This window comes from Caretta caretta, chromosome 7 (genome assembly GCF_965140235.1).
Source record: "Caretta caretta isolate rCarCar2 chromosome 7, rCarCar1.hap1, whole genome shotgun sequence".
Lineage (NCBI taxonomy): Eukaryota > Metazoa > Chordata > Testudines > Cheloniidae > Caretta > Caretta caretta.
In genome coordinates this window covers 96,593,707-96,613,045 of record NC_134212.1, presented here as the reverse complement: position 1 = coordinate 96,613,045, position 19,339 = coordinate 96,593,707, and the positions used below count along the sequence as shown (strand labels likewise).

The window sequence follows — 19,339 nt, the reverse complement described above, 5'->3', positions numbered from 1 at the left end:
TCTTTTATAACATCCCACCACTTTTTCTTGGGTCAGCCTCTCTGGCTTTTTCCTTCAATCTTGATCTGCTGGACTCTCTTACCTATGTAGTTGTCAGGACTGTGGTTTACATGACCAAACCCTCTAAGCCTGCATGCCCTCATTTTTCCATTAGACTGTTACTTTGAGCTTGTCTCTAACAAACATATTCCACATATGGTCTTTCTTGCTTATACCACTCATCCATCTCAACATCTGCATTTCTGTGGAAGTGATCATTTGCTCATGGTGGGCTCCTCCCTGGTTTAAATGTCAATGGGCCTCAGGAGAGACTGTAAAAGAGTTGGTGCAGGTTTAAGAGAATTCTTGTTTCAGAAATGGGACTCAGTCAAAGAGAAATAGAAGAGTGTCATCTGGGAGAGAAGGTTATCCCAAATAGCAATTGTATTGGGGAACAGAAAGGGACTTCTTCCTTTCCCCAACACCCCGCAGCTAGCATGTGTTGCTGTTTTGTTTGAAATAAATAGAAAAGGAACACCGTCTTGTTATCTTTTCTCCACACTACTTGAATGACTACAGCACTAGGGTTGAAGTAACTCCTGCTGCCTCATGACCCCAGTGTAAAGGACCGGGGGCATAAGTGGTCTGGCCTTTTGGTCACAACTGAGCTGGTGTCCGCAAGTCAAGGACAGCCACAAAGTGGTAGTCAGTGAGCAGGAATCAGAATAATTGCTAGAGCTGGGATCAATACGTAAGAGTCAGAGGCAGGCTGGAGTCAGAGACTGGATATCAGAGGCAGTTACCAGGTGGGAATCAGGAGGACAGAGTCAGGGTCAGTCAGACTGCTTTTGGAGACTGGAGGTCAGAAAGCAAGGTGAGGCCGAGAGTCTTCGTGTAACACACACACCTCCTGGGTGTGATGTTCTGTCCCCTGCAGTGGCACCGAGACCACTTAGAGAGCAATTAATGAGTCTGCTCTACAGCCTCAGTCCAAAGTATCTCAGTCTAAATATGTGTTTAATGGGACTGAGGGTGATGACTCAGAATAATGAACCTTAAATATCATATTCTCTCCTTCCCATTGCTAACGTTTAATAGTTTCCTTGACATTAATGGGAGCTCTCCATACACATCAAGGGGATATCATGCTGTTAAGGGAAAACCAATGTATTGTACATATGAGAAGTTATTGTCCATTATGTCAAATTTGGGTTTAAAAATTAATTTGACTTTCACTTTTTTGTTTGTTTGTTTGTTTGCAGTTGTTGGATGGCTTGGGAACCTAGCCTTGGTGCATTTTATGGGCCAGTAGCATTCATTGTGCTAGTCACCTGTGTTTACTTTCTCTGCACATACGTGCAATTGAAGCGTCATCCAGAACGCAAGTATGAATTAAGAGAAAGGACAGAAGATCAGCAGAGGTTGGCAAGTACTGAAGTGGGCCGTAGTCATATTACGGACACTGGGTCAGTTTCCCAGACAACATGCTCCATGATTTCTTCTTCTTTGTTGGAAAACGAGCACTCGTTTAAGGCTCAGCTTCGAGCTGCGGCATTCACTTTGTTCTTGTTTACTGCCACTTGGACCTTTGGAGCACTTGCTGTATCTCAAGGACATTTCTTGGATATGATATTTAGCTGCCTCTATGGAGCATTTTGTGTGACCTTAGGGCTTTTCATCCTCATCCATCACTGTGCAAAGCGAGATGATGTATGGCATTGCTGGTGGTCCTGTTGCCCATCTAGAAGAAGCACATATTCTGTACAAGTTAATGTCCGCCCAAAGGTTAATGTCAATGGGGACACGCAGGTTCATGCACCTTGTCTTCAAGAGTCACCATGTCCTAACAAATCAGCTGTTTTTAATCATCCACCTGCTAATCACTGCAAGCTTACTAATCTACAAGCTGTTCAAAACCATGTTAACTGCCTTTCACCAGTTACACCATGTTGTGCAAAAATGCACTGTGATCAACTTTTGGATGATGAAGCTCATATACATGTGCATAACGAGGGAACTTTCAGGCCCAACATGCACATTCACAGATGTCTGAAAAGCAGAACTAAACCACGTTACTTCAGTCGACATAGATCTGCAGGAGAAAGAGAATATGCCTATCACATTCCTTCGAGCATTGATGGTAGCATCCACAGTTCACATACAGACAGTCCACACAGCACGCATGATAGTCAGTCAGGGCACAGACGGGCTTGCTGTGCGAAAAGTGATGCATATCCTACTATCAACCAGCCTGAAAGTAGCGATGCAAGTACTGTAATATACAGTTGTGCTAAAATCCCAGAAAGTGACACTGTGCACCATACAGCTCATTTTGAGATGCATCCGCGGACACAATCATTGCCATTTAATACAACTAATCACAATGGAATTCTCAAGGGAAATGTGCATGAAGCCATGATATACAGTTCAGATAGTACAGGAAATATCAAAACTGGTCCTTGGAAGAATGAAACTACTGTGTAGTTCATGGGCCACTATATTGTCTTTTTTCAACTCAGATCATCTTCAGTTTTGTTTTTATTCTAAACTGAATAAGATTACATTTGTGTAGCACATCAACAAATTGTACAGGTTTTACACCTTTATTTCTGTTTTCTGAATGAGCGACTAAAAGAGAGACGTAATGGCAGTGTTTTAAAAGTGAAGTTATTTTTAAAAGAATGTTAGAAAATTGTTCTGGGAGAGAATTTGAAACTGAAGTCTAGAAAACTGAATATAAGAGGCAATATCCTTTTGTAACAAAGAACTGTATTTCTTTAGAAATACATCACTTTTAATTCATTATTTGGGTTTTTTTTTTTAATTCTAAGGTAACTTCAGACTCTTTTATATACATATCCGCATCTTTTACTTATTTATTTTTGTAGCAAAATATTATTACTGTGCCATGGATTTTAATCAGAAGTTACAATAATAGAAATGAGGAGCAGGATTTTAATAAATTATTGATACAGCTTTTTAGCCCTACAAAGTGATACTGCCTCTAAAGATCTTCTGTAGCATATGGCCTGTAAAATCATGTAATGTACAGTCTCTGTTATGCCTCTTTTCTTGTTGGAGAGAAGTACTAGGTAATGTCTGTTACACCTATGGTGCTGTATTGGTTGTGTTTTGCATGACATATGTCAGGATATACCATTTGCTGTGTTCTAGTGTTACATATGTAAAAACAAGTATTGTAAAAGGCTGTGGAAACCCTGTTGGTATTTAATCTAGAGCATTATGAATCTACAAAAAATCACTAAAGCACTAGTTTAAGTGGCACAATCCTTTGTATAAGGTTATATGATAGCTTTGATAAGGGTCCACTCTAATGTCTTTACAGAGCATGCACTACTCATTGTATGTGACGCTGTGCAGTGTAATAGCAATTGTCTCAACAAGTTTTACACTTCTTTGTAAAGTATGCCTTTTGAACAAATCTGTAAGCTGTTTCACAGTAACCTTTCAAAATCTGTTTAGGTAGAGCAGTTTTATCATTAACTCTTTGAGGACTACTGTCATTTTCTTAAAAATAGCTTACTCTACTTCAGAGAGACTGTATATACTATATTGTCTATTTAATCATATGAACAATGTAGTCCAGAGTTGTCAGGAAAGTGAACGTTTAATTATTTTCCAGAAACATAACTTTCCAGATACTAATTTATTAATTTCACATCTTATGTGAAAGCCACTTTCCCTCCCAGCAAATTTCAGATTGTCTTTATCCTTTAATGCAAATTTGACCTTCAAAAGCAGTTACTTGTGTTCATTAATTCCGCTCAACCATAGGGCATTTTAGGGTCAGTAACATTCTCTGTTAACAAGGCTTTTGGCAAGAAATTCTTTGTCCATGAACGTCTGTACACAAAGCGTCAACTCACAGGACAGATTTGAATTATAATTATCCTTATGTGAAATGAAACTCCTTTTTAAAATAAGAAGGCTGCAAAGTAAGAATGAGTTGTATAATGTGAATAGAAACATATAGCTGGAAGAAAAATGTCTGCAATGAAAGGAGAGAAGTGGTTTCATAAATAAAAAGACAAAGCACAATGTTGTACGGCCATATGAACAAGTCTGTCATATCCTAACACAGGCTTGGGTAACTGATACATTGCTATAGAGCACAGAACAAATAATAACAGCCCCTTGATGGAGCATCAATTTACAATGTATATTTTGCAGAAATACTAACATGCCTCAACCCATCATTTGTCTGTTAGCTGCAGTTTATTAGTCCCTACTCTTTTTTTTTAAATTATATAGGAAAACATTTCCTAACAGTGTACATATAGGTGACAATTATAATTGTTGCAATGTTATAAAAGTGCATAAGTCAGACAAATGTGTTCTGCAGTGTTGCAGGTGGGAATTAGTACTCAAAGGGTTAATGCTCAGTATCTGAGTGCAAGAAATCTTGTTTTTCTGTATTTTTGTAAATTTGAAATATATATTGTAAACTACAGCAGTGTAATGTATCCATTTCCTATTATGTGTGTCTTTAAAAGAGCAGGAAGAATGCACTAGTTGGTTGTTGAGTTTTAAACCAGTATACAACCTTTTCATGACTGCTTCTTTAAGTGATGGGGGGAATTAAAAAAAAAACTATGCTTTATTATGTATATGCTGTATGTGCTTGAACTGTCTCAAAACTAAAATACAGTATTTTCATTGTTTGCATAATGCAATATTTTCTGTTTAATAATTATTTTCATTTTAATATTATTTTATTCTCATTTCACATAGACAGTGAGCCCTAACCAAGCATAGACATAATGCTAAATACCACTTCTCTGTATCTCAGCAGTATATATCTATGCTGTAATAGATGAATCCTAGAGGGTCTATAGATCATTATGCAAAATATCCCGCAAAACATACATAGCCAGGTGAAATATTCACTTTGCTAGAACACACCCAGTGAGGTTCTTTATTCAGCTTGCGTTTCTGTCACTCGTGTTGTTTTGTCTGAGAGGCTTGTGTATGATCTTCATAATGGCTTACAAAGAAGTAAAATAGGTGCTGCTTTCCACAGAATATCTTATGTGATAAAACTCTCTGGAAAATTAACATTAAATATGAAAACACCTTTCTTATTGTGTTAAAATATTAATTTAGTAAATATTTTGGGGCTAATTTGGAAAAGATGTGTTATGCAATAATCTGTTTGCATATTATTTTTTCAGAAATATATAACTACAGAGTAGGAGAACATGATATTAAATAAATTACAACATGTTTTATAACATCAGATTTGACCAAAATTCTTTCTGTGCTTTTGACTTTTTTTTTCCAAGATAAATGGGATCATTTAATTGTTGTTGGTTTTTTTGTCATTTAGAGTCAGTGAATCATTGACTTTACCTGATTTCTTATGACATAAAAATAAAGTCAGTGAAATACATACAGTATAGCAGATATATTGTACTAACAAATTCCCTCCTGGACATGCACATGTAACCCACCTGAATACTAACATTAGTTTTAGTTGTGCATGAATAACACAAAAGTGGCAGAACAGATTTTTATAGATCACTTCCTAGCCTGAGACAAAGCATGAGAAATTTCAGCCCCAAAGGTAATTTTCTGAGAATGATACAGGCAATTGACAACAGGGGGTTAAAATTAAAGTTCTGTCTTACTCTTAACTGTTGGAGATAGAATACTGGACTAGATGGATCATGGGTCAAATCCAGTGTGACAATTACTGTTTCCCATGTTTCAGAGGAACAGCCGTGTTAGTCTGTATTCGCAAAAAGAAAAGGAGTACTTGTGGCACCTTAGAGACTAACCAATTTATTTGAGCATGAGCTTTCGTGAGCTAGCTGTAGCTCACGAAAGCTCATGCTCAAATAAATTGGTTAGTCTCTAAGGTGCCACAAGTACTCCTTTTCTTTTTGTTTCCCATGTAACTCCCATGATGATATAATCCAAGAAAGCATAAACTTTTAAAAAATTCTCTGCCAGACAGATCACTTGAGGTTTAGTAATTCACATTTATACTCAAAAAGAAAAGGAGTACTTGTGGCACCTTAGAGACTAACCAATTTATTTGAGCATGAGCTTTATTTATACTGAACGTTAAATAAAGGTAATTAGGGATCAAATTTATTACTCCAATTTCTTATGATGGATGTATTCTTAACTCTGTGTATGTACACAGCTTCCAGTTTTAATTAGTTCAGTTTTGGGCACCTCAAAGTGGCTTTCTTTTAAGACTTGGATCATGGCACACATGCAGTTTTGCATGAGGAATTCCTGCTTAACCTCATGTAAAGAAATTCAATATGGAAATAAATTATGAATGTTTGAAAATTGTGCCTGGGGCATGTGTGCGGTTCCCAGGTGTTCACACAGTCATTCTCACCATTGAGTCTAAGCAACTTTCACTTTGAGACTCAGGAACAAATCCTGGTCCAGGAGCATCCAGAGCCCAGATGGAGCTAAATAGTCTAGTAGAGCCATGTGGCCAGAGAAGCATGAGTATATCATGAGGGAAATACCCCCTGAGGGTCAGCCACAAAGCTGCTCAATGGTTGGCACCCTTTGATCTGTGCCCTGGGATGGAGTCGATAATGCTGTGCTCCCTGAACACTTGAGGATGTTGTCATGGCGGTCCTGTTAGTGCTCAGTGCTTCTTTAGCTCCACAGTGCAGCATGTTCCTTCCTTCAAAGAATCAGTGGGGGATTCTGGATAAATCTAAGCAGATATTGAAAACAGAAGTGGTTTTTTGACAGAAAAAGCCAGGCCCACTCAAAAGTTCCAGAATGAGATGTCATCAGGAGCATGTTGGTGTGCATTATAGAGAAGAATCACTGCACCTTGGAGATTGGAAGATGGAGAAGGGCATAATCCCCCATGATTCTTCAAAGCCAGCTGCACTTTTACCAAGGTATAAATGTGTGTGTAAAATGTAGAGATACATTTTGGTCCCCTCTTCTCTCCTTGCTCTATATCTTCTCTGCAGAAATTACTGCACCTCCAGGTGAAAGTGAGTAAATTCACCCCCACTTTCCCACACAACCTGAATGTCCTCAGGATTGGTCTGGTCCAAGCAGACAGCATAAATGAAATAGAAGTGCTAAAGCAGCTTTTACTGCTGCCTAATGGGAAAGGTCAGGATTTGGTCTTCAAGCTTCTGCAATTTCTAAAGCGGTCCACCCTCCCTGATAAATGTCATGCCTTAAGGCTACGCAGCATGTCAAGTCAGAGAGAGAGGTTTGTTTTAAATGCATGCCCCCTGCCAAGCCGTAGGGGCTATGCTTCCAGCTACTATCTGTTTTGGGGGGTTGTTTTGATGTATTTCTAACGGTACCGGTCACTGTGGTATCTATCACCTAAGACTCTTGGGCTCCGGGTAGGCAGAAAACCGACTTCTTTCATTGGCAGGTCATTATAACCGATGTAGCTCCTCCTCCACTCCTTCAGTACATTGTCTAGCTGTCTGGCAGAGAGAAGACAAGTCCTCTGGCTCAGCATATCCGTGGCTCCATCCACTTACCTCCTGAGTAAGACTGAGCAATACCTGAAGGCTGCAGCTGGAAAAAGGAAGAAATAACCTTGGGGGCTACTCTGGGAGAAAAAGAGAAGATGGTAATCTCAGGTTTGTGAATTATACTCATTCCTAGCACAAGGCACTCATTCATTACCCATCTTTTATCCTATGATAGGTGGAGCTGGTAGCACTATTTATTAAGTTTGCCTTACACTTCCTGTTACAAGACCCCATTTTCAGTTGCTTGTAACTTTGCCACATTAACCATTTTGGCTGAAGTTTTCCATGGTCTGCCTCAGCCTGAATTTATTTGGAAAATTTCATCCAAAAACCACTCAGCCATTACCACAAATAAGGCTAGGGAAAAATATATTGTTTTTTTGCCCATGGTAAACAATTCTGGTGATCTTTTCTTTGAACAGCTCTGCTTCGCCCTTGCTCTGGAGCAAAGAGTTGAAATTTGGCAGGAGGATGGCCTTTGTGTCAAGGAAATGGCTTTTACCAATTACCATCCACATGAATCTGCCCAAATTTGGTCAAGTGTTTGAAAAATAGCAGGTCACACATTTTCAACACCTTTAATTTTAGCAAATAAATTCTCCAAAGATTCCATTCTCACTGAGCACACTACAGCCTCTCACAGCTTCAAGCACTGCATATGTGTCATCCCCACCCAGTGACTGAGCATGCTCCAGCCCAGGGCTATGGGTGCTCAGGAGCACTTTCCATGTAATGGTTCCTCCAGCTGCTCTGGCCTGGGATGGGGCCAGGTACCAGAGCTGAGAGCAGGGAGCCTGTCTTTTTTGTGCTCTCAATGACCCCCTTGCTAGCACCTATGCAGCATACAAGAGGAAGTTGTCCTATTCAAATTCAGAGTGGACAAAGGCTGAACTAGAGGGAGGGAAAGGAGTAGAGTGTGACAAGGAATCTGGTGAGATTAGGACTGGAGAGGGAGAAACTGTGACTGTCACTGGCTGGGAAAGGAGACTGAGACTGGAAGGGAGTAGCGGCAGGAACTGGAAGCCGGTGGTTGGTGGTGTGGAGGCTGGATTTATTGGGCAAGGATACTGGCAATAGGGGCCAACATGGTGAGGGGAGGCTGGGATTGGTTGGGCAAGGAGACTGGGACTGGGAGTTGGTGAGGGAAATGGGGTGGAGATTGGGAGCGAGTTAGCTGAGGTGGGGAACACTGAGATCAGCTGAGGAACTGGGAAAAGGGGAGAGTCTGAGGAACTGGGAAAAGGAGATTGGGACTAGGAAGTAGTCAGGGGCTGTGGGGAGGGAAGAACAACTCTGACAAAGAGCTGGAGTGCTGAGGGAGAACCGGCACTGGCTGGCCAAAGAGCCTGGTACAAGGAAAAAGGGAGAAAGGACAGTGGAGCAAAGAGCCAGCATTGGAGAGAGACTGAGATTGGATAATGAATGCCGGGAGGACACTAGAACTGGGATCCAGTGCTCAGGGAGGGGAAAGAGAGATGTGATGGGGAGCTGGGAGTGGGGACCTGGGACTGGCTGAGCAAAGACTGACCTGGGAGTGAGTCTGGGGAGAGTCAAAGACTGGGAGGGGGAAAAGTGGGACTTGGACAGTGAGCTGGAGGGAGAGACTAAGACTGGCTAGGCAAGGAGACAGGGATATGAAGCCTGAGGAGTGGAGAGTGGGATTTTGTATCTCTATTTATTTCTGTTTTCTCTCTCTCATGTTCCCCCATATGCTGCTCTGGCTAGGAGACTGCACCCAGCTGCTTTGTTTCTGATGTAGACACTAAAAAATCCCTTTAGGAAAGAAGCTAGGCTTCATCGCCCACTCAGGCACAGTGCTGACTTCAGCACTGACTGAACAGTGCTGGCCTTTGTATTGATAGGATTACATCACAGTGCAGAGCTAAAATATTTAGGCAACAATGTGTAACAGAATAACCCTTTCCTGCCTAGTTTGAGCAGGTATTCCCTTTGTGTGGAACAGGAATACCACTAGTACTGGTAATATCTTACTGCTCACAAAATTTTGACATTTTAAACTGCACCCACTGTTCAATTGTCCAGGTAAATTGTGATATTCCAATTCTGTCAGCAGGAATTAAGCGTAGTTGTAGTTGTCAGTCCCAGGACATTAGAGAGACAAGGTAGGTGATATCTTTTATTGTTGACGTTGCTCCAGTAAAAGATATTCTCACCCACCTTGTCTCTTTAATCAAGAATTAGCTCATATGATTGGCCTTCAGCTGTTTTTGCTATGAGCAGATAGGTCGGACCTGATTCCTCTTTGGCCATGTCTAGGGGTGTGCGATTCCCTTGCTCGTGTGCACGTATTTGTGGTAACTCAATTAGAGCTAGCACGAGTACAAATAGCAGTGTAGCTGTAGTAGCACAGGCAGAGGCATGGCTGAGTCGTGCTGTCGGGGGCTTCTCGTGCTTCCCCTTTGAACTTATCAAATTCAGGCTCACAAATATTCCTGGTCCCCTGTCGTTCTTCTGAAGGCACCTCAATGTGTCGGGGTGATGTGGCTCATACCTTTTTTGCTCAACAGGCAGAAATAAAAAGAGGAACTTTAGGTTTTAGTCCCAAGTATTTTGCATGCATTTTGTCTCCTTTTAATTCTCCCCTCCCTTCCTTAGGTCACTCCTATGAAATCTCCCCAGAGCACTTTATCCTTGAGCAGAGAATCAGCCCTAATAGCTATGTAAAGTAGAGATGCTATTTCAGTGCACTTCATTTTTTTTTTTGAGTAGAGAAAAAAAAAAACCCCTCTGCAAAGCAGCTCTTTGAGATACACACTTTGTTGAAGGTGAAATGTCTGAGGTGGTTTTAGTTGGAGGTAGTGAGCACTGTGGAACTGAGATTAGATCTGATTGGTTTTTTTCTTTACTACGGAAGTAGCTTTTCTAGTCTTTTAGGGCCCATTCGAGCCAAAATCCATCAAGAGTCTTCTGAGATGCACAGACCAGGGAAGCTAGATGATCCCGCTATTCCGCAGAAAAGATGCCTTGCTGCAGATGGCAAAACACAAAACCCCCAGCTCTGCAGCAGTAGGTTATGGAGTTGCCAGGAGGGATAAAATGTCATGTAAATGAACTTGCTGCCTCCTGAATTCTGATAGTAAATCTACTTTTCATATCTTTTCCCCAGTCAGGCCATATCTACATTTTGGCTGCCACAAGTTACATTGGCATAAAGCTGCTGCAGTTAGTATATCACTTGTGCACATGAATACTTGGCTCCTTGCATCAGTGCTGCGTGTACTTATCAAAAGTGCTTGTGTCGATGTACAGTATAGTGCACCATGGGTAGGCATCGCAGTGTGCAACTCTCCACTGCTCAGCACACTGTCTTTTTTGGGGAAAAGTGGGGTTGGAGGGGTTGGTAATGCATGACTGGGCAGAAACAAGTCACACAGGAGTGACTGGGAGCAAGGGGTCAAGTTCCAGCATGCAACTTTCTCCATCCCCTAATATCACCATATCCTATCATTTTAGCACCTTTTTAAAAAATCCCATAAAACCACACAGCCCTCCTCACTGTCCACCATCTCTGATAGAAGTATGGAACCTGCACAGCTCTGCATTGTTGTAATGGGCATTGCAAGCACAGCTTCTCCAGTTTTTGCAGAGATGCAAAAAGAACCACATCATCATGGAGGACGGATTTGTGTGGGACATAGTGAAAAACCAATTCAAGGTTGTTGGTAGTGTTCATGGAGCAACTGCAGATGGTGGAGCACCTCTTCTGGGCCCAAGAAATGAGCACAGATTGGTGGGATGGCATTGTAATCCAGGTTTGGGATGATGAGCAGTGGCTGCAGAACTTTTGGATGCTAAAGGCCACCCCCTCCCTCCTGTGCAGGAACAACAGAATGAGAGCTGCACTGACGGGGAGAAGCAACTGGCAATCACACTATGGAACCTTTCAACACTGGGTTGTTGCAAGTCAGTGGGAAATCATAGGGGAATTGGAAAATCCACCATGGGGGCCATTGTCATGCAAGTGTTCAGGGCCATTACTCATGGACTGTCACATTCAGCAATGTGCAGGATATCGTGATGGATTTGCACCAGTAGGGTTCCTGAAGTGCAGTGGGGTGATAGATGGCACCAATAGGTATCCCTGTTTTGCCACCAGCCCATCGTGCTCCAGAGAATATCAATAGAAAGGATTACTTTACTATGGTTATGCAAGCCTTGGTGGATCACCAGGCATGCTTCACCAAATCACTGTTGGCTGGTTAGGGAAGGTTCATGATGCTTGCATCTTTAAGAACACAGGACCGTTCAAAAAGCTGCAAGCAGGGACTTTCTTTCACAACCATGAATTACCATTGGTGATGTTGAAATGTCAGTAGTGATCCTTGTAGACCTGGCCTACCCCTTACTCTCTTTGCTCATGAAGCCATATACCAGCCATTTCAACAGCAGCAAGGAAAGACTCAACCACAAGCTCAGTAAGTGCAGAATGACAGTTGAATGTGGTTTTGATAGATTGAAGGGACAATGGCGTTGTTTACTCATAAGATTGGATCTCAGTGAGAAAACATCCCAAAGGTTATACCTGCCTGCTGTGTCCTGCATGATATTTGTGAGGGAAAGGGGGAAAAGTTGCCACAGGAGTGGAGGGCAAAGGTGGAGCGGCTGTCTGCTGAGTTTGAACAGCCAGACACAAGGGCTGTTAGGACCCACTGTGGAGCTATACAGCTGAGGGAGGCCTTGACAGAACACTTAAGCTATGTCTACACTACCACTTATTTCAGAGTAGCAACCATGTTAGTCTGTGTCCACAAAAAGAAAAGGAGTACTTGTGTCACCTTAGAGACTAACAAATTTATTTGAGCATAAGCTTTCGTGAGCTATAGCTCACTTTATCGGATGCATTCAGTGGAAAATACAGTAGGGGGATTTTATATACACAGAGAACATGAAACAATGGGTGTTACCATACACACTGAAAGGCGAGTGATCAGGTAAGGTGAGCTATTACCAGCAGGAGAGAAAAAAAACTTTTGTAGTGATAATCAAGGTGTGCCATTTCCAACAGTTGACAAAAACATGTGAGGAACAGTAGGGAGGAAAAATAAACATGGGGAAATAATTTTACTTTGTGTACCCACTCCCAGTCTTTATTCAAGACTAAGTTCATTGTATCCAGTTTGCAAATTAATTCCAATTCAGCAGTCTCTCCTTGGAGTCTGTTTTTGAAGTTTTTTTGTTGAAGAATTGCCACTTTTAGGTCTGTAATCGAGTGACCAAAGAGATTGAAGTGTTCTCCGACTGGTTTTTGAATGTTATAATTCTTGACGTCTGATTTGTGTCCATTTATTCTTTTATGTAGAGACTGTCCAGTTTGGCCAATGTACATGGCAGAGGGGCATTGCTGGCACATGATGGCATATATCACATTGGTAGATGCGCAGGTGAACGAGCCTCTGATAGTGTGGCTGATGTGATTAGGTCCTATGATGGTGTCCCCTGAATAGATATGTGGACACAGTTGGCAATGGGCTTTGTTGCAAGGATAGGTTCCTGGGTTAGTGGTTCTGTTGTGTGGTGTGTGGTTGCTGGTGAGTATTTGCTTCAGGTTGGGTGGCTGTCTGCTGGCATAACTTATATTGCTCAGGGGTGTGAATAAACCACCCCCCCCAAGTGACATAAGTTACACTGACATAAGCACCAGTGTGGACAGCACTATGTCAGCGGAAGATCTTCTCCTGCCAACATAGCTACCGTCACTCATGGGGGTGGATTAATTATGTCGATGGGAGACCTCTCTGCCATCGGCATAGAGCAGTCAGGTTACACTACAGATCTTACAGTAGCACAGCTACTGCAAACACCTCAAACTGCAACGGCATCAGCTGCAGATAAAACACACAGAGCTACAATTGTCAGTGTGGTCACAACACAAAGCGAAAGTTAAGGTTCAGAACTCCCTTCCCTTGCTCCCCTAAAGTTTTAACAAGACCTGCTTGTGGACATGTCTTTGGGAGTGGTTGTACATGGCACCACTCACAGCACTAGCATGGTGAGTGCAGCCAGCCAGGGGTGAGGGAAATGAGCAAAGGAATTGCTTACTTTCATGAAACTATGAGTATAGGGCAGTGGCACTGAATACTGGCACCATTTTCCACAGGCAGTGGTGATTTTAGCAGATATCTCACTGCTGAGGGTAACAAAGGCAGAGAGAATACAGCTGCTGCTGGTGTCCCAAAGCTGCCAGGGCCTCTATGCCACTAGCCTGTTTACTGCAGTCATGCCTGCAGAAATTTCTGCCAGCCAGTGTGAGACAGTGTCCTATCATGGAGACAAATAAGACTGCCATGCCTAGAAACCTTCAGGAGATGATTACAGAGTACTTCTATGAAAGTTTCACCCAGGTCTCTCAGAACGATTCAAGGGAAATCCCTATGTACATCAACAAACTGCTCTGCATTGCACTTCCTCCCCCTTACCTAACTCTGCCTCTCCTCTACTTCTTCTAGTAGGAGTAAATGAATGAAAAGTCAATAGCTGTGTCCTGCTAAGTTGGGGGAGCCATCTTCTGTATATCATTTTAATGAGAAATACATTTATACGCTTACCTGAGGTTCTTTCTCCTGCATCAGGCTCGCCTGTGCTCAATTGCTGGGACTGACTGGACTGTGCTTGCATAGTCTGGTGAGAGCTCTGTGCTTGCATAGTCTGGTGAGAGCTATTACTCCACTAGCTGGAGCAGAATTGTGTTTTGTTTAACAAGAAATAAAAATGTGGTCAGGTGTGGGAATCGTTTTCACAGTTGTGCTGCAGTATAAGGACTGTTACTTCTTCTCTATGATACTGAAATTTGGGAGCTCATCATCCTTCTAGTCTAATTACTGTTTTATTCATTCTTTTTAAGACATTTAAGACCACATTGTTGTTCATTCTATCGTTTTGGCTGATCTCAGCAATGGAGTTCTAAACCAAGGAGAGCCGTATACCTCTAGGCCGTAGCACTTTTAAATGTTGTCTCTGACTGACAGACATTCAAAAACCTTCCCCAATATTGTGATACCAGTGGCCTCTTTGGATACGCTCACGTGAGCAGCCCAACATCATATCCAGGCAACTCTGCCCTTAGGGAGTTCTCAGCAAGGAACACCTAGCATTCCATTATAGCTACAAAGGGAATACAGCCTCCTCATAACGGTAAGTAAACTGCATTGTCTTAGAGGCTACCACCTGGAAGCTGAGTCAAACCCTAAGACTTTATTTCTCTATATGGTCGCATCTTTGAGCCAGAATATGATTCCTAAGGGACCATTTCTGCATTCCTTGCACATCCCCAAGCTGTTGCTGTGCAAGCAATGCAGGACTAGGCCCTAGCTATGCCATGAAGCTGTTCTGGATCAAATTCTATCCTCAATTACACAAAGGCAACCTCAGTGACAAGAGTAGGATTGCACAGGTGTTACCTATGGGCAGAATTTGACCCTATTATTTTAACTTCTGAGTTTGTTTCTCCATAAAACACTTTCCTAAAGATAGATAGATGGCATCTGCAAACTACTCTACCTGTTCTATTCGCAGAAATGGACTAGTTTTAGTTGATTTAACACATTCATTGTCTGTACTGCATTCAATAGGTGTGTCTCCCATGAAAAGCCATCCTGACTTTTTGAAATAACTATAGCTTTCAGCCCCAAAATGAAGAACTGAAGCTGCAAACTTCAATGTGGTTTTTAGAGTCCCCTTCAGATGCAGAAAATCAATTGGTCTAAAGTAATTTATCTAAAGGACAGACCTTTTTGGGAGGTTATTTTGTATGCAACATTGTTGTGGCTGTGTTGGTCTTAGGATATTAGACAGACAAGGTAGATGAGGTAATATCTTTTATTGAACCAACTTCTGTTGGTGAGAGAGACCAGCTTTTGAGCTTACACAGCTCTTCTTCTGGTCTGGGAAATGTACTCCAAGTGTCACAGCTAAACACAAGGTGAAACAGATTTTTTAGTATAAGTAGTTAACACAGGGGACCATTCAAGATGAAATGGCCAATACCTCTCCAATTGAGTGGGGGGAAAGGAGAAAAAAAGCAGGGGTGGGAGGATGGTTAGCCATAAACCCATTGTCTTTATTCAGGAGTACTTGTGGCACCTTAGAGACTAACCAATTTATTTGAGCATGAGCTTTCGTGAGCTACAGCTCACTTCATCAGATGAAGTGAGCTGTAGCTCACGAAAGCTCATGCTCAAATAAATTGGTTAGTCTCTAAGGTGCCACAAGTACTCCTTTTCTTTTTGCGAATACAGACTAACACGGCTGTTCCTCTGAAACCTGTCTTTATTCAGTTCATGATTTTTAGTGTCTAGCAAAATTATGAATTTAAGCTCATGTACTCATCTTTTGAGTTGTTGTGCAGGTTTCCTTTGAGGATGAGGACTGACAGGTCAGAAATAGAGTGATCATTTTGTGAAAAGTGTTCACCCACAGGTGTTGATACAGTGTTTTTGTCTTTTATCTTTTTTTGTGTGATTTCATTTGAGAGATTAGCAATTGTCTCATTTCACTTACATAGTTGTTGTTAGGGCATTTAGCACACTGAATGAGGTACATTACATGTTGTGATAGGCATGTTTAGTACCCAAGGATCTTGAAAGGTGTAGCGGGGGGGCGGGGGGTGATCCGGGCAGTTTCTTGTATGTAGTTGTCTGTAGGATTCCATTACTGAAGCTGATCACTGTGTCCCGGAAATTGATCCTACTGTGAGAGTGTTCTACAGAGAGTTTAATGGATAGGTGGTGAGTTTGCTTGACAAGGTCATCTGTCCAGATGATGAAAATAGCATTGATGTATCTCTGCTATATCACTGGGTTGCATGTTGCATTTATCCAGAAATTCTTTCTCATGGTGGCTTATGAAAACATTGGCCATACTAGTACCCATAGTTGTTCTTATGGCTTTAACAAAATGTTTGTTGTGGAATGTTAAATTGTTATGGGTGAGGATAAAATAGGTGAGTTTGGGGTGGATGGCTGAGTGTTGTCCATTTTCTTGTAGATATTGAGGCAGGCGGCGATGCCATCACTGTGAGAAATGTTGCCATTATGGATGTCTCTTCCCTATACATGAACACCCCTCACAATGACAGCATCACCGCCTGCCTCAAATGTTTGTAAGACAATGCACAACATGCAGATATCCACCGCAGCAACAATAAACGCTTTGTTCAAACCACTGGAATAGCCATGGGTACTCAGATGGCTTCCCAATATGCCAACCTCGTGGTCAGGTAAAATATATTACCTCACAGATCTTTTATTTGTATGTGGCCTCCATCAAACTGACATTTTATGAATGAACATCTGAAATAATTCTTTGTTAGCTAAACAGTACCATTTTCACACCTGGGATTATGGGTATTATTGACAAGATTTATTTTCTCCCACAATTTACCATTCATTAGGGGAAAAGTGAAATATTATTTTGACACTGAGTTGCAACCATCTGTGCCCCTGTATCACAACATTTTTAATGTTCTATTGCAGCTGTTACAGTTGGCCTCAAAAGAGATTAAAATCTGGCAAAAGAGTACAAATATTTAACTATGAACAGAACATATTATGTGTATGTTAACAGCACATTGTTTGCTCTCTAGGTTTTTAACAGCTGCATATAATGACACAATCTTTTGCACACACTAATTTTCATAAAATACATAACATGGTTGTTAAGTAGCAAAACAAATGCTACAATTTGAGGGTTGCTGAGGAATTTTAATATTTTTCTTGTTTTTGCAAAGACCACACTTTGCCACTGCATGGACCTGCAGTATAAGGCAGATACTATATTAATGCATCCAATATAATGATGCATTTTATTGCATTAGCAAAAACATTGATTTGATTTCTGTTAAAATGAATCTATTCTCACAATGTTAAGTTAAGAATTTCATTTTAGTCATTTTGTACAGTAATATTTGGTATATAATAGCAACAGCAATACCCTTCAGGCAAGAGTGAGGAATTGGCTTTCAGATGACTTATTTCAGAGAGAGACAATGAGATTACTAAATTGAGGTGTAGCTGATATCAGCGCCCAAAGCCACTCCTAAGCTGCTTTGCAGTCTATGTGATGAAAGGTCTACTTGCTTCGTTTTTGTTTTGTTTTGTTTTTGTAAATGATGGAAAAACAGAGGCAAAATTCAATAGTGTAATAGGCCTCATAAAAGTATCTGTCAATGAGACATTTTGATGCCTGTCTGTTATTAAAGAGGTCTTTAGAACATATTCTATCTAATTTTCCGTTCAATGCTAATGAATATGGTACACATTGTCTGGACACGTGATTTTTCTACAGATTAAAGCTAAATATGAGACTCAATAATACAATAAAAACATCCATGTGAATGCTGAACTTAAAAACATTGCAGAAATAAAAGTAGTCAGAGTATTTCTAAATGCAGAGATTATACTGGTGTAGTTGAGTTGGCATAGCTATTTTCTGTCAGTGTACTTAAGTAGATGGAAGCCCTCTTCTGTCGATGAAGAGAGGGAAGAGCATCTTCGCAAGCAGGCCGGCTAACCTAGTGAGGAGGGCTTTAAACTAGGTTCACCGGGGGAAGGAGACCAAAGCCCTGAGGTAAGTGGGGAAGTGGGATACCGGGAGGAGGCACGAGCAGGAGCGTGTGAGAGGGGAGGGCTCCTGCCTCATACTGAGAAAGAAGGGCTATCAGCAGGTTACCTCAAGTGCCTATATACATATGCACGAAGCCCAGGAAACAAGCAGGGAGAACTGGAAGTCCTGGCACAGTCAAGGAATTATGATGTGTTTGGAATAACAGAGACGTGGTGGGATAACTCACATGACTGGAGTACTGTCATGGATGGATATAAGCTGTTCAGGAAGGACAGGAAGGGCAGAAAAGGTGGGGGAGTTGCACTGTATGTAAGAGAGCAGTATGACTGCTCAGAGCTCAACTATGAAACTGCAGAAAAACCTGAGAGTCTCTGGATTAAGTTTAGAAGTGTGAGCAACAAGGGTGATGTCGTGGTGGGAGTCTACTATAGACCACCAGACCAGGGGGATGAGGTGGACGAGGCTTTCTTCCGGCAACTCGCAGAAGTTACTAGATCGCAGGCCCTGGTTCTCATAGGTGACTTCAATCACCCTGATATCTGCTGGGAGAGCAATACAGCGGTGCACAGGCAATCCAGGAAGTTTTTGGAAAATGTAGGGGACAATTTCCTGGTGCAAGTGCTGGAGGAACCAACTAGGGGCAGAGCTCTTCTTGACCTGCTGCTCACAAACCGGGAAGAATTAGTAGGGGAAGCAAAAGTGGATGGGAACCTGGGAGGCAGTGACCATGAAATGGTCGAGTTCAGGATCCTAACACAAGGAAGAAAGGAGAGCAGCAGAATACAGACCCTGGACTTCAGAAAATCAGACTTTGACTCCCTCAGGGAACTGATGGGCAAGATCCCCTGGAAGAATAACATGAGGGGGAAAGGAGTCCAGGAGAGCTGACTGTATTTTAAAGAATCCTTATTGAGGTTACAGGGACAAACCATCCCGATGTGTAGAAAGAATAGTAAATATGGCAGGCGACCAGCTTGGCTTAACAGTGAAATCCTTGCTGCTCTTAAATACAAAAAAGAAGCTTACAAGAAGTGGAAGATTGGACAAATGACCAGGCATGAGTATAAAAATATTGCTCGGGCTTGCAGGAGTGAAATCAGGAAAGCCAAATAACACCTGGAGTTGCAGCTAGCAAGAGATGTTAAGAATAACAAGAAGAGTTTCTTCAGGTATGTTAGCAACAAGAAGAAAGTCAAGGAAAGTGTGGGCCCCTTATTGAATGAGGGAGGCAACCTAGTGACAGAGGATGTGGAAAAAGCTAATGTACTCAATGCTTT

General features: G+C 41.7%; 1 protein-coding gene across 1 annotated transcript in view; it reads left to right on the top strand.

Annotated features, from left to right (window-relative positions):
- Window positions 1-5,236, top strand: part of ADGRA1 (adhesion G protein-coupled receptor A1) — a 467,766-nt gene extending 462,530 nt beyond the window's left edge. Inside the window, exon 19 of the mRNA XM_048858295.2 lies at window positions 1,242-5,236. Coding sequence (XP_048714252.1) covers window positions 1,242-2,463 — 1,222 coding nt within the window. The 3' untranslated portion in view covers window positions 2,464-5,236. The remainder of the gene's footprint in view (window positions 1-1,241) is intronic.
- Window positions 5,237-19,339: the final 14,103 nt, after the last annotated feature.